Source organism: Nyctibius grandis, chromosome 2 (assembly GCF_013368605.1).
Source record: "Nyctibius grandis isolate bNycGra1 chromosome 2, bNycGra1.pri, whole genome shotgun sequence".
In the NCBI taxonomy this organism is placed as follows: domain Eukaryota; kingdom Metazoa; phylum Chordata; class Aves; order Nyctibiiformes; family Nyctibiidae; genus Nyctibius; species Nyctibius grandis.
The window spans coordinates 115,269,022-115,283,618 of record NC_090659.1 but is presented as its reverse complement, the minus strand read 5'-3'; the positions used below and the strand labels follow the sequence as shown (position 1 = coordinate 115,283,618).

The window sequence follows — 14,597 nt, the reverse complement described above, 5'->3', positions numbered from 1 at the left end:
AGGTTGGATGTGGACTAAGCTGATGTTATAACTCTCCTATTTCTACAAGTGTTGATTTGTTAATGTAAATTGCCGTGTTGATTTTGTTGCATATACGCTCAGAGATTTTACAGTTGCCTTAGTCAGAATAAAATTGGGACAGATTAAACGAGTAAAAGGAAAGTCAGAAAAGTGTTCATTATGTTGAACAGCCGCACTTCAAAAGGCGTAATGTCGATTGTGCCTGTTCAGTTCCCAAGCTGGAAAACACTTTGGAGAATCCCTCCTGTGGCCCTGGCTCTTGAGGCTCTGGTGCCTGGCTGCTGCTACAGGGTGTAAGTCTTTAGTAGCTCAATAAGTGGTTTGCAGTTCAAGAAGATGGAGACCCCGGGGATCTCTCCTCCCTCTGTAGCGTAAAGCTAGACAGACTGAAGTACACGTGAAAGGTTAAATTGATGGGAGGTTGAAATTTCCCTAAAGTACGGTGTCAAGAGTTTCTGCAAGCATTTAAAGGGTGTATCTGCGACCAAAGATTGTACTGCTTCGTTAAGAAAAAGAGAAATTGCTATATCTCCACTGTTTAGATTGAGATATCAATTTAATGATATTGCTGTAAGCTATTTCCTTAAAGACGTGAGAAAATCTGTACCTGTAGCAAATCTGTGTCTTTGTAGCGGTATAACTGTGTCCAGACAGATGGGCTTTTACTTGCATAAAATCAGCTGTGGCCTTTATTTTGGTAAAGACAAACAAACTCACACTTAGTTGAATTAATTGCCGCGGTAAAACACGCAAGTGCAGGCTGGCTGTCAGCAGGGCTGAGGAGGTGCCGCGTGCTTCGCTGTGTTCGCACATGCTTGTGGAGCATCTTTTGCATCGTGAGTGACATCCCTCGCTCATGTTGTTCTTATTGTTTAGATTTTCGAGCAAAAAATAATTCCAGTCTTGCGATAGGTGCAAGGTCCCTTGCTGGGTTATATGTGTTGGTGCCCCAGAAAGAAAGGGGCACTGTGGGGATCGTGTGAGAGCTGTGCCCATGGCGGGCTGTCCTTGCGATTTGCAGAGCAGCTTGGCACCGGGTTCACTGGCTCCCACGGCCTCGGGTCACCAGGTACTGCTAGGAGACATGGTTTTGGTCTCAGGAAGGTAAAATGAGCCCCCTAGGTCAGTGTGACCCCCCCCAGGGCATCCTGCTGCAAGATCCTAGTGGCAGACAGAAGTGGTGAGGCTGACGAGGCAGTAAACTCCAAAGGCAGATGAGCAGGGAGCAGCATCTTAACCCAGTGCCAGTGTCCAGGAGCTCTGGGGCTACCTTGGGCCTGTTGCTTTGAGGGGATTTCAGGGGAGGTCGTGACGTTCTTCCCTTTGCAGCCCCAGGCTTTGCTGAGCACCATCTGAAGGCCACAGTGCAGATGCACCAGACAGAAAGTTAGCCTGAGGCGTACACGCTCCTTTCCTTTCTGATGACAAATGCCAGAGCAAGGCAGCCTAACACCCTGAACCAAAATGATATGCTCCCTGTTGGAATGCTCCCCGTCCTCCTAAGGTGATGTCGAGCACTGCAGCAAGTCACTGCAGTAAGTCACTGCAGTCAGCACAGAGGAAAGAGCTGTAGCATCATCCTCTCCTCTGGTGGGGTGGGATGGTTTTTGGCTCCAGCTAGCGTGGCATTTGGTGAGGGTTTGTTTTTTTTTTTGTGTAGCTGCTGTAGTTTCCTTTCTCCCCCTTCTCTGTGCTGTTGTGTTGCCACTGTGGTACGTGCTGCAGCACGGGATGGGTGAGCAGGGGCCGGTGCGGGCAGAGCTTTCACCAGCAGTGACAGATAAAACTTTGTAGCGTTTCTTAAGAAATGGTAGGATCATGGAACAGATCCTCCTGGAAGCTGCGTGGAAACATTTGGAAGACAGGGAGGTGATTAGAGACAGCCGACATGGCTTCACCAAGGGCAAAGAGTGCCTGACTAATCTAAGGGCCTTCTATGGTGGAGTGATTGCATCAGTGGACGAGGGAAGAGTTATGGATAACATCTAGCTAGACTCTTGTAAGGCCTTTGATACAGTCCCCCACAACATCCTTACCTCTAAATTGGAGAGATATGGGTTTGATGGGTGGACTGTTAGATGGGTAAGGACCTGGCCAGATGGCCACGTTCAGAGAGTTACAGTCAATGGCTCAACGTCCCTGTGGAAGCCAGGAATGAGTAGTGTCCCTCAACGGTCCGTACTGAGACTGATACTATTTAATATCTTCATCAATGACATAGACAGTGGGATCAAGTGCACTCTCAGCAAGTTTGCAGAGGACACCAATCTGAGTGGTGCGGTTGACATGCCTGATGGATGGGATGCCATCCAGAGGGACCTGGACAAGCTTGAGGAGTGGGCCCATGTGAACCTCATGAGGTTCAATAAGGCTAAGTACAAGGTCCTGCACCTGGGTCGGGGCAACCCCAGTATCAGTACAGGCTGGGGGATGAGGGAATTGAGAGCAGCCCTGAGGGGAAGGACTTGGGAGTACTGGTGGATGTAAAATTGGATGTGAGTCAGCAATGTACACTCACAGCCCAGAAAGCCAAGCGCATCCTGGGCTGCATCAAAAACAGCGTGGCCAGCAGGTCGAGGGAGGTGATTCTGCCTCTCTACTCTGCTCTCATGAGAGTCATAGAATCGTTTTGGTTGGAAAGGACTTTTAAGATCATCGAGTCCAACTGTTAACCTCACACTGCCAAGTCCACCACTAAACCATGTCCCTAAGCACCACATCTACACGTCTTTTAAATACCTCCAGGGATGGTGACTCCACCACTTCCCTGGTCAGCCTCTTCCAATGCTTGACAACCCTTTCAGTGAAGAAATTTTTCCTGATATCCAACCTAAACCTCCCCTGCCGCAACTTGAGGCCACTTCCTCTTGTTCTATCGCTTGTTACTTGGGAGAAGAAACCAACACTCGCCTCGCTACAACCTCCTTTCAGGTAGTTGTAGAGAGCGATAAGGTCTCCCCTGAGCCTCCTTTTCTCCAGACTAAACAACCCCAGTTCCCTCAGCCGCTCCTCATAAGACTTGTTCTCCAGACCCTTCACCAGCTTCATTGGCCTCCTTTGGACTCGCTCCAGCACCTCAATGTCTTGTAGTGAGCCTTTCCATGCTATGGTGGACGTATCGGGCAAAGCATGAGAGCCGGGATGGGAGCGCGGGGCTGTGTGTGCACTGTGTCTGGGGGGCTTGCAGAGCCCCATTTGGTTTCCCTCTAGTTTGGACCGAAAACACGACCAAACTGCTGGCTTTCCTCACTGTTGTGTGGCTTGTTGAGGACAAGCTTGTTAGAGCAGCGCTGTTCACTTTTAGGGCAGGGCTTTGAAATTGCCTTTGCGTTTCATCTTGTTCTGCTGCAGCTGAAGGCAGTGACAGGTTATTATCAGCAGAATTAAGCCAATGCTGAGAGCTTTTGAAAACCCTGCTTTGAGAAACCATGTAGGTGCTGAAGACAACGGTAATCATATTTATTATGTATTTATATAGCACAAAATCGTCTGTCTAGAAAATAGCATTCATAGATCTTTGAGGCCAAATGGGGTAAATACATCTGCTCGTTAGGTCTCCTGCCTCGTGTAGGGTACAGAAATAAAGGCAACGATAGCTACAGCAAGCCTGATAACTGGTGGTTAAGCTAAAATACAACTTTCAGAAGATGCTTGATTGCGGACTTCAGGTGGGGTCCAGCAGCCAGCTTATTTTCCAGCCAAACTGGGCTCTGACACAGATGTCCCACGTGGTCTGGGTTGAGTCTCTTAGACAAGTGCGGTGTAGAAATTTCACAACTTTGGCATCTAGGCTGAGGAGTGGCTCAGCCTGTGCACAGCAAGGCTCTGTGTGGGGCCGCACACCCTGGCCGAGGCTTTGAGGCTGCCTGTGCGGTGGCTGCAGGGATGGAGATGGATCCGATGCAGACAAGCTTTGAGCTGCTCCCTGCCTGTATTTCCCCCTTTTGAAACAGGGGCAGTCTCCTTTCTTGAGCTCACAGGGCTGAAATTCAGGACAGAAGTGGGGGACTCCGGTCCCGCCTGGCCACCAGCCCCAGAGTTTCCCTCAGGGCTAAGATGTCCTCCTGGGTTATCCTCCAACCATTGCAAATTGTGGCTCAGGTGGGTTAAAGAGCCGCCCGCCATCAGAAAGCCGAGCCCACGAGCAGGTCCACCGCCAACTCGCTTATCCTTCCCCAACCTGAGCCTGGTGCGTGACGGATGCCGTTAGTCGGGGAGTGACACAATGAGGTCTCGCACTGGAAGATGGCTCTCGTGGCTCGCCGTGATTGACTGGGACTGTGCCTCCAGCAGCCTCGCGGCAGCCCTTCCCTTAGCCGCTTGCTACAGCTGCTCAGGACGCTGCTTTGCTCACATCACTTCCTCTCGCCTCCCCGTTTGGCCGATCAGCTGGTCTCGCTCCAGGCAGGGAGCGGTGTTCAAAGGGTGAGTAATGCATCCCTGGTGTTCCCTTCGAGCCCGCCGGCTTACGCTTCGCAGCGGTGGGGTTTGTGACGAGGGGGGGCAGGGAGAGGCTGGCTGGCTGCTGAAATATTAGCTGCGCACCTAGGCAAAAATGCTGGTTTCAAGTCAATGCTTCCTTTATCCCTCGTGCCAGATGTGTACATCACTGTCAAGAGCAGGCGAGGAGACAATTTACGCGGTCCCTGCCGCGATTGTTGGTATTTAGGAGCGATTAAGGACCGGAATCACGACCGTACAGTTATAACCCGGTTGATAAACCGTGCAGTCATTAGGTGAAAGCTCCTGTGTGCACTTCAAGGGCGCGCGGCTCTAACGCCTCCCCCTGTGTGCTTCCTCGCAGCCGACAATGCCAGCCGCCCTTCCCGGCGCCGCCGGCCCAGCAGCACAGCCCCATGTCCTCGCAGGCCACCGCCGCCACCGGCCCTCTACTCCCGGGAGCCTTGCCACCGCTGCCGGCCCCTGCCACTGCCCAGCCGCCGACGCCAACGCCGCTGGGCCAGCAGCTGACGCCCGACGCCTTCGCCATCGTGGAGCGGGCACAGCAGATGGTGGAGATGCTCTCCGAGGAGAACCACGTCCTGCGGCAGGAGCTCGAGGGGTACTACGAGAAGGCAGACAAGCTGCAGAAGGTACGTGGAGAGGTGGGGATGGGGCCTATGTAGGGCAACTGTCTTCATGCTCCTGCATTTAGGTACCCCAAGGTGTTCTTCATAGTCACGCTACTGCAACGGGGACACACCAGTGGCCACCTCTAACCGTTACCTCTCCATGGTGGCCTCCCAGAAGTGTAATCCTGTGCCCATGGCCTCTGGGCTCCCCTGCCTTTAGGGCAAAATGGGGCAGCCCATCACACATCTCTCAGTTGGGGACTTTCCCCTTCCATCCTTCTGTGCCGGCCTCACCAGAGCTTTCCCTGGAAGTCTCCCATGGGCAGAGTCTGCTCCTGGTGCAGCTGGGTCCTGCACCATCTGCACTGGTGGTAGAGCTGCGGGTGAGGAGCGTTTGAAGAGCATGGCCACATCTGTCCTGAACGGTCTTGTCCACCACAATACTCTCACATGGTGCTTCACACTCTTTGGAAGTGTAACAGCTGTCGGTGGGGTTGCCTGTTATTTGGAAATGCATTAACTTGGTTGTCTCAGAGGCTTTCAGTGGCTGCTCTATGCGTTTCTAAGAACTGATGTTAGACACCCACCTTTGAACATGTTGGTTCAAAAAGCACTGCCCTCTTATCCGAAAGAACCATTTGGTAAAGATTTTGTTCAAAAACCCTTTTGCAAAGCAATCCTGCACCTTCTTTTCTGTATGCAAGCTGGCATTTTCAGTGGAGCAGGGCGATGTCTTGCACGCTGCCTGGGGTGACAAGATGAAGAGTCAAATCAAACAAAGTAGAAATTGCTTAAAAATGAGAGGAGCTCACTGAAGGCAATGCAGAGATGCTCCCCAGATCTGCTGGCTTTGGGTCCCAAGGGCCCAGACCAAATGAGTTATTTAGGATCCTACACTGCTGTTTCATTTATCTCTTCCCACTGCTTATACACAAGTGGGCTTAGGCTGAAAGTCTTTTCTATCTGAGTTTAGGAGTCTAAATAGGAGCTCGTTTTTTTTCTGTGCTGTGTGGGATCAGGGTGTTCTTGGAGAGACCCTTCACAGAAGAAGAGGAAGCTCTGAGAGATCACGTTCCAGTCTCAGTTTTGGCAAAAATCTGTGACAATCTGTTCAAACAGGTTAGAAGAATGACCTGTTGTTTTTTAGCTGCTGTCGTCTTTTCGGCCTCCTCCTCTGCAACCAGACGAGTTGAGTTTGTTCACAGAATTTCCTAAACTTAGTTGAGAAATTTTTGCAGCAACATTAACTATTTGTGAAGACGTCTGCAAAGATTTTAACACTGACTTCCCTGTGGCCTTTGTGGGCAAAAAGGAATATTCCAGCTATGAATTTTACAAAAGCTGTGTTGTTCAGTAGAAGGTAGTTGAGTGCGATGCCCTAAAAATATTCCAATTTCCTTTTACACTCTTGGAAACGGCTCTCTCTTTATCTTGGATGCCCCGCGAATCGATTGCATCAGACACCAACAGAAAGGTATTCAAGCATGGGCTGAAGTCTCACTTCAGTCAACAGAGCATGGACTCGAGTCCCATTGACTTTGGGGGAATGTAAGCAGAGTATTAAAGTGAAACACATCCTCAAGTGCGTTCTTTCTTCAGGAAAATGTCCTGAACCAAAGCCTTAACACACAGTATCCCTCTCATGCTGTTTTTTCTGTTTGAACACAAGGACAGGGCAGGTCCTCCTCTGTTCCCACGGTTTCAGCTGAACATCACCTCTGAAATCGTGAGTGAGTTAAATTACATAGTTTGGGTGTGAAAACTCTTCCCTCTTGTTGGAAGTGGAAGAGTCACGAGGAGTACTTCTTGTTTGTCTGTGCGTAACAAGTTTATTCTAGGCAGGGCCACCCTCCCATCACTTTTATTCATTACAGGAGAAGAAATTAGAGAAAATCAGCTTGACATGGAGGGCTCCCTGGGCATTTGTACGACCAGATCAGCCCTGAGGGTTGTCAAATTCTCAGTCATGTCTGAACAGACTTTTTTGCAGAAAGGTGCAAGGTGGTGATTAATCCATGTGCTGTGTGATGACTTGTCTGGTTTTCTTACCTAAAAAGAGTTGGAAAGGAAGAGGGGTTGTACACGTTTTATTTTGAGCTTTTTTTGCAAAAGCAAAACATTACTTTCTCTCTTTTTTTTTTTTTTTTTCCTACTGTTTTTTTGTTGGGTGATGTTACCTTGCTGAAGTTTAATTGCCAGGCTGGGCTGGCTCTTCCTCATGCCGTGTGTGTGGGTTGTTTGAGTGGGTTGGCTCTAGGAGCTATCAGGCAGAGAAGAGGCTGAACTGTTTTTTTCCCCTCCTTAGAAGAAGAGGAAGGAAATCCCAGAGCTGCTGAGAAACGCCGACACAATTTATGGCTGTTCTTCTGCTCTCCTTTAATTTTGTTCAGCGTTGGTGGAAGTTCTTTCTTTTCCTGCAGCAAATCTTTGCCTCTGGGGCTGCAGGAGACTTGTGTGGTGATGTGTTTTGGGAAATAATGGCAGATAACGGATAGAGCAGAGCCCTTGTGGTAACCAGCAGCATTGGGCAGGACTGTTGGGCTGTGTAAACCCCCTGCCATCTCGGCAAATCTGCTTCGCTGTGGTAGGAGCTCTCTGGAGCAGGCATCTTCTCCTGCAGATAGTGGCTCTCCCGGGAGAGGGAAGGTGCAGGAACCGGCAGGTATCAGGGCACCCAACTGGGCACAGTGTCTGGTTGGGATTGTGTAGTTAAAATTCGGAAAGGTGCTTTAGAAATTGTTTTTTACTAAGCCAAACCTTCCTTTCAAGGAGAGAGAAGCTCAGTCTGCTTAAATGGTCAAGGAGAGCAATGTGAGGTAGCTTGAATATAGCCTCTAACTACCTACAGGAAGAGAAAACTTTTGCTAGTGGAGGTCATACAGATCTAAAGAAAAAGCTGTAACAGAATCAAGTAGCTGGAACAATGCTGTTACTGGAGTAACTAATCGACATGTCATTTTGATTCTTGAAAATTCACAAGAAACAGATTTTCTCAAAAAAGTTCAGACTTTTGATGAGGCTTTGCACAAGCTTGTGTTGCTATGCATATGAGGAAAAATAAAACTCACTGACTTTTTTTGAACCACAGTAAAGTTCAGTCTGAATTTCAAACAGGTTTGGACTTGTGCAGTGTTCCTCTATGAGTGCTGTCCTCATGGTGGGAACATGGTTGGTGTCTGGCCATGCAGCAGCAGGGTGGGGAAGGACCTGCTTTTCTAGATGTGGTTAGGGAAATGTAACGGGGCTTCCTGGAGCTCCTGCTTTAAAAAACAAAAAAGAAAGTCCGAATAATCTGACTAAGTTTGTAGTTCACCCAAGAAGGAGTGTCACTGTCAGTTCAACAGGTCATCTTCTTCTTGGAGCTGTGGAGAGTTGTCAGCTGAGAACTAGTCTACATATGGCACCTTTTAATGTTATGCATCTAGGGGAGTGGCTTGTATGTGTGTGAAATACCTGCGAGCTGTTAAATCACCGCTGGTGTGAGATAGGTGATGTGATACCCAGCAAGGTACTAATTCAAAGCTGCTGGTGTCACGGGGGCCACACTGTGAGCTTTGCACATCACCACTTGTTTCAGCTTTTGTGCCTGCGCGAGCTGAAAGCAGAAATCGGGGAAGGTAACCCGGTTTCCCCATCACGGCTCTGCCTCGGTGCGTGGTTTGGAGGTGCCGCGTGCCCATGGGCCGTATCCAGACAGAGTGGCCCTGGCATCGTGGGAGGCACAAGACCAGGCTTCTGGAGCCTGGCTGCAGGTTACTGCACAGGCATCGGGGTGACAGCTCCAATGTCCCTGGAGCTTTTATTCTATAAATGCTGTGGCTGGCAAATTGCACATAAAGCTTAACGAACCCTGGAGAGGGACCTACCTCCATAGCAAGTGGAGGTGGGCTCACACCCTGTCTTCACAAATCATTAATCTGTCCCACATGCGATTCAAGAGGCTAAAAAAGAGACAGATTTAGAAAGGTATGTGGGAGGCTATATATATCTCTTGGTTTTCCAGCCTGTGCACATTATCAAGCTTTTCTCCACAAACACAAGGGTTAGGCATGCAGGAGCAGATTCCCACATCAGTGTTGATCATTCCTGCAGCAATGATTTCAGCAAAACACATAACAAGACATTAGCTTATTAAAAGAGCTGGATAGGATTGACCTGAACAGCAAAACTCTGCTTGGGACTGTCCTCCTGTCAGTTTTTGGGTTTGGGTCTTAAGATGCAGGTTCACCCCTAAGGGCTTCCCCTGCATCCTTTGCCTGCAGTTTGCCAGATTTCAAGGAGATGAAGTTAAGAAGACTGAAAACCCAAAACAAATGGTTTGGTTTATTATAGTTTCTTTTTGTATAGAGCAGTCTTTGGTCAAGGATGGAAAGGAGTGGACCACAATAGTTTAAGACTGACATGAGGTCAGAGCTGAGCCTAAAGCATTTCTGGTGGTGCGCAGAGCTTAAAGCTAAGTTTTGGATCAAGGATCTGGCAGAGTAATAAATCTTGCCTCCTAAAACCCTTTATAGGAAAGAGTACAGTCCACACAAATACACCATTTCCTTTGCTTCTCCTCTTAGACGGTGTTAAAGCAGCCACCTCGGTCATAGAGTGAAGGCAACTGAGCAGTTACGTCAAGCCCAGCCCATCCTGAGCTCATTTGGGAGCTGCCAGCAGGGTGTTACGGGGTGTTGTGGCATGGTGAGCTGTCCCACGGGGCAATTGCAGGGGTCCAGCAATCGCTCCCCGCTGCAGGAGCCTCCAGCACCACTGGGGCTTTGTACCATCCTCCACCAGGGAGATTGGTCATTGCAGAGCTGGTGGCTGGTGTGACACTCGGCATGGGCATTGCCCCAACCCCTGCAGCCCATCGAAACGCGCTGGGCGAATGCTGGAATGGGATGTGTTCCTGCTGGGCTCTAACGGGAACTCTCTCTCCTTTCAGTTTGAAATAGAGATTCAGAGGATTTCAGAAGCTTATGAGGGCCTGGTCAAGACCACCACTAAGAGGGAGTCTCTGGACAAAGCGATGAGAAACAAACTCGAAGGAGAAATTAGGAGACTTCATGACTTCAACAGGGATCTCCGTGGTATGTTATACTTGCTTGTGTGTGGTTTTTTTTCCCCAGTTGATATTGTGTTCCACTTCTCACAAGCTCTAGGGTAGCAGACTTTAAAGGAGTGGATTCACACATATTTTAGATAAACTACTTGAGAAATCAGTCTCTGCTCACTGGAGTAAGAGAAAACTGCTGTTACCCCCTCAGTTGCAAAGAAACCCTGTGGCAGAATATGAGAGTCAGTTTCAGACCATGCCTTTGACTATGACTTTGACTTTGAGCTATTACCTGTCCAGATGCCTGATGGGAATACTTTGGTATGTCTTTGGGCAGCAAGATGCTTTCTGCAAGCTGGCTCATGCTTTTTGCAACAGTGCAAGGGAGCTGGATGGCCGTTTTGGAGGAGGGGGGCACCTGAAGGCAGGCCATTCCCAGAGGAATCTGTCCCCTGCTGCAGAAAACTGTTCCTTTCCCAGGGCATCCCCAAGGGTCACTGTCACCAGGCTGGGGGCTTGCCTTCCCCCAGGGTGTCTTGCTGCACCAGGGGCCTCACTCCACTGCGGGAAGGCACCCGTCCCCTTGCAAAGCTGGGTGATTCAGATTGCAAATGCCTTATGCATTTGGGACAGCGTGAAAGATGAACTGCTCGGACACGTCAGCCACAGATGGCAAAGGCTCTTCCCCCAGTTTCTGTAAATCTGAACGACACAGCTTCATGGAAGAGGTCAAAGGCCTCATCTTTTATGTATGTGTCAGCCTCCATTTTAATGTCCTCCTTCAGAGAGTCTATTTATACCGCTCTGCTGGCATGCATCTTATTTTCTTGGTTGGCCTACAATTTTATATACATATATTTATACTTGAAGTATTTCCTGTTTTTTGCAGAACGACTGGAGACGGCCAATAGGCAGCTCGCCAGCAGAGACTTCGATGGGCATGAGGATAAGTCAACAGAGGGCCTTTATGTCACTCAGAGTGAGTACTGTGCTAATCTGTTTTGAAGGTGCATGTATGTATATGCACGCATATATACGTGCTGGAGTGGAGGTGAATACTTTGCTATTAATTCTTGTTGTCCTTATGGCTTGGTTTTACTCAGCTAATTCATCACATACTCTTATTTAAGCTTCAGACTGGATTGTTTGGGCTGGTTTATTTTCTCTCTGAGCACAAGAACCAGGCAGTGGGAGTTAATGGTAACACAGCTTAGCTTATTTTTGATAAATATTTATCTGAAATTGTGAAACGATGCTTTGTGGGAACATCTCTGGAGGTGCATGCTTCTTAGAGAAGCCAGATTCTTCTCTTGGCTGGGATAAGCCCAGAGCAACCTCTGCTGACAGTGACAGAGGTTGACTAACAGGAGGCAGAGCAGAGCTGGACCCTCCTTTTCACAAAGAGTGGAAGAGACAAAGATTTTACAACTTGTACTGCTATGAAAAACATCCATTCCTGTCAAGTTTTAGGCTCCTGTAATGACTGAACACAGTGCTGCAGCATTTCCCTGCCATGTGCTGATGGCTCCGTGTGAGCAGCCAAACCAAAACCTGAGCATCTGGATGCTGCATGACAGCGCGTGGCTTCACGTGTGTCGTGAGCATCTTCAGCACGCTTCCAGGGGGGCTTGGCCACCTGTGAGCTCTGCAGTACCTTGCGAGATTAAATCCCATTGAAGCTAAATGCTATGTACAACTGATCCTTCAGTTTTATTTATTGCATTGGTGCAATAAATTTGAAGATGAGCTGCAACTGCAAATCCTTAGGTGGAGAACTGGCCACCTCCTTTAGCAGTGTGGTGTTTGACACCACTCAGCGTGCCTCACTACCAGCCCTGCAACATCCACCAGCTGCTCCAAATGCAGGAGAGCCTTCTCCTAGCTCCCACCAGCAGTGACAATGCCAGTATGGCAACTTCCCTGATAATTTGGTGCATGTGTGCACAAACCAGAAGAGAATCTCATGATCTTTTCCGTGACTCTGTTAGCTCTGCCGTATTAGCAGATGCCACAAGGGCGTGTAGATACTGCTGAAAATCCAAGGGGATGATCTGTTAAGAAAATAGCATTGCTATGTAAGTCTTGTCATCCTTGGGAAGAGGTCAAACAGGGTAAGTTGAATAGGGCAAATTGCAGACTGGGGTCTGCTGTCTTCTATAGAGACAGCTTGGCAGTGTTCCCATATACTGGTAGCTACAAGGGGGAGTTAAATCCCTGGGATGGTCTCAGTTTGAGTCATTTTCCAGCACATAAACATGCTCTGTGCTTCTACTGATAAATATCTAGCAATAAAACTTTGCACTATGCACTCAGCATATTACTGCTATCAGTTCACAGCTTATGAACAAATATAGCTTTTCGGATCCTATCACAGAAGATGGGCTGGATGCTTGGAGTGTCTCCCGGCTAGGCCTGAGAGCTAAATGTTACCAATGCGATGCAGGGTGCTTCCAAGAATAGAAAAATGGGCACGTGTAAAGCAGGTCCTCTTCAGTCGTGTTCTTTGGGCTGCTGGGACACATGCAGTAATGACCTGGATGTCAGGGTATCAGCCTAAAACACCCCGCTGAGAGCCTGTAAAGGGTTTTGCGTGGAAATCCGCTGTTGGTGACTGCATTTATATGCTGATGTTTGTGAGTCTTCCCCAGGGGCAGAGCATGACTGGGGTTGCACCCCAGTGCCAACATGGGGGTTTTGCAAGCACGGTCTGTACCCTCCTTGTGTCTTTTGATGGGATACCCAGGCAGAACACTGAGAGGAGAAGGGGTACAGCTTGTTTTAGCTGCTGTGTATACACTTGTCTACTGAGACTGAAATAGTAATTTTTAAAAGAAGAGAAAAAATGGTGCCTACATGTGCTCCCATCAGCTGCTGTGGTTTTGTTGTGAAACTCGTGTTTGTTTTTTTCCTAAGGGTAGCAGCTTATTAAGTCAGATTAGTAAATGCAAATCTTAGTTTTCATTAGGAAAGCAAAAGCAGATTTCTAGTCCCTACATTTGTGGAAAACAGCCTGAAAACTTGACCCTTAACATAGAATCATAGAATGCTTTGGGTTGGAAGGGACCTTGAAGATCACCTAGTTCCAACCCCCCTGCCACGGGCAGGGACACCTTCCACTAGACCACAGAATCACAGAATCAACCAGGTTGGAAGAGACCTTAGGGATCATCGAGTCCAACTGTTGCCCTGACACCACGCTGTCAACTAGACCATGGCACTAAGTGCCATGTCCAGTCTTTTCTTAAACACATCCAGAGATGGTGACTCCACCACCTCCCTGGGCAGCCCATTCCAATGTCTAATAACCCTTTCTGAAAAGAAATTCTTCCTAATGTCCAACTCTTCCTAATGTCCAACCTGAACCTCCCCTGGCGAACCTGACCAGGTTGCTCAGAGCCCCATCCAACCTGGCCTTGGACACTGCCAGGGAGGGGGCATCCACAGCTTCTCTGGGCAACCCGTGCCAGTGTCTCACCACCCTCACAGTAAAGAATTTCTTCCTAAAATCTAACATGCCTTTGTAAAAAGTCCCTCTCCAGCTTTCCTACAGGCCGCCTTCAGGTGCTGGAAGGCTGCTAGAAGGTCTCCCCGGAGCCTTCTCTTCTCCAGGCTGAACAATCCCAACTCTCTCAGCCTGTCTTCACGGGAGAGGTGCTCCAGCCCTCTGATCATCTTCATGGCCCTCCTCTGGACCCACTCCAACAGGTCCATGTCCTTCTTATGTTGGAGGCCCCAGAGCTGGACGCAGCACTGCAGGTGGGGTCTCACAAGAGCGGAGCAGAGGGGCAGAATCCCCTCCCTCGACCTGCTGGCCACACTGCTTGTGATGCAGCCCAGGATACGGGTGGCCTTCTGGCTGCAAGTGCACATGCAACATCCCCAACCCAAGTTATGTAAAACACTCCAACATCAGCAGGTTCCTAAAAGTTATCATTTTTAAGCCAGTCTCATGATGAGATGAAGAAGTAAAGGTGAAACTCATGAGGTTGTTTTAACACTAGTCCTTGGTAGTACTGCAAACGTAGAATTAATACTGTGGTAAAACTCCAATAATAGGAAAAACTCCCTGAAAAAGAAGTCTGGCAAGGCAGGACGTGCAGGGATCATTTCTCAGCTCTTCGCAGAGCTCTCCATTAGCAGTGCAACAGCGCAGAGCGGTCGTGCGCTCTGAGGTGGAGAGCAGAGGTGACAAAAACTCTTATTCTTTGTAATAGCAATCGGCAAAGCCAGGCTGCGTGCCTCGAAGTATTAAGCGCTCAGCATTTGTGCCTAAGAAAAATGCTGCTGTTGTATCGGGGTAGGAGAGAACTCACAGCCTATTAGTTTCATGATAATTATGTGATGTTTTGTCTGTGAAAAAGGTTCTTTTAAGGAAAGACATGAAGCAGTGACCGATGAAGGTGTATGGGCCCATACAGGCGAGAGACGAGCCAGGCAGGAGGAGGCTGAGAGATGCTGTGGAA

The 14,597-nt window shown here is 48.8% G+C and overlaps 1 protein-coding gene across 5 annotated transcripts in view; it reads left to right on the top strand.

Annotated features, from left to right (window-relative positions):
• AMOTL1 (angiomotin like 1) overlaps window positions 1–14,597 on the top strand; it is an 88,757-nt gene that overhangs the window by 50,021 nt on the left and 24,139 nt on the right. For all 5 annotated transcript variants that reach the window (XM_068424982.1, XM_068424983.1, XM_068424981.1 and 2 more), the window contains 3 exons: window positions 4,826–5,114; window positions 10,024–10,168; window positions 11,024–11,113. In XM_068424982.1, the coding sequence (XP_068281083.1) occupies window positions 4,826–5,114; window positions 10,024–10,168; window positions 11,024–11,113 (524 nt within the window). The remainder of the gene's footprint in view (window positions 1–4,825; window positions 5,115–10,023; window positions 10,169–11,023; window positions 11,114–14,597) is intronic.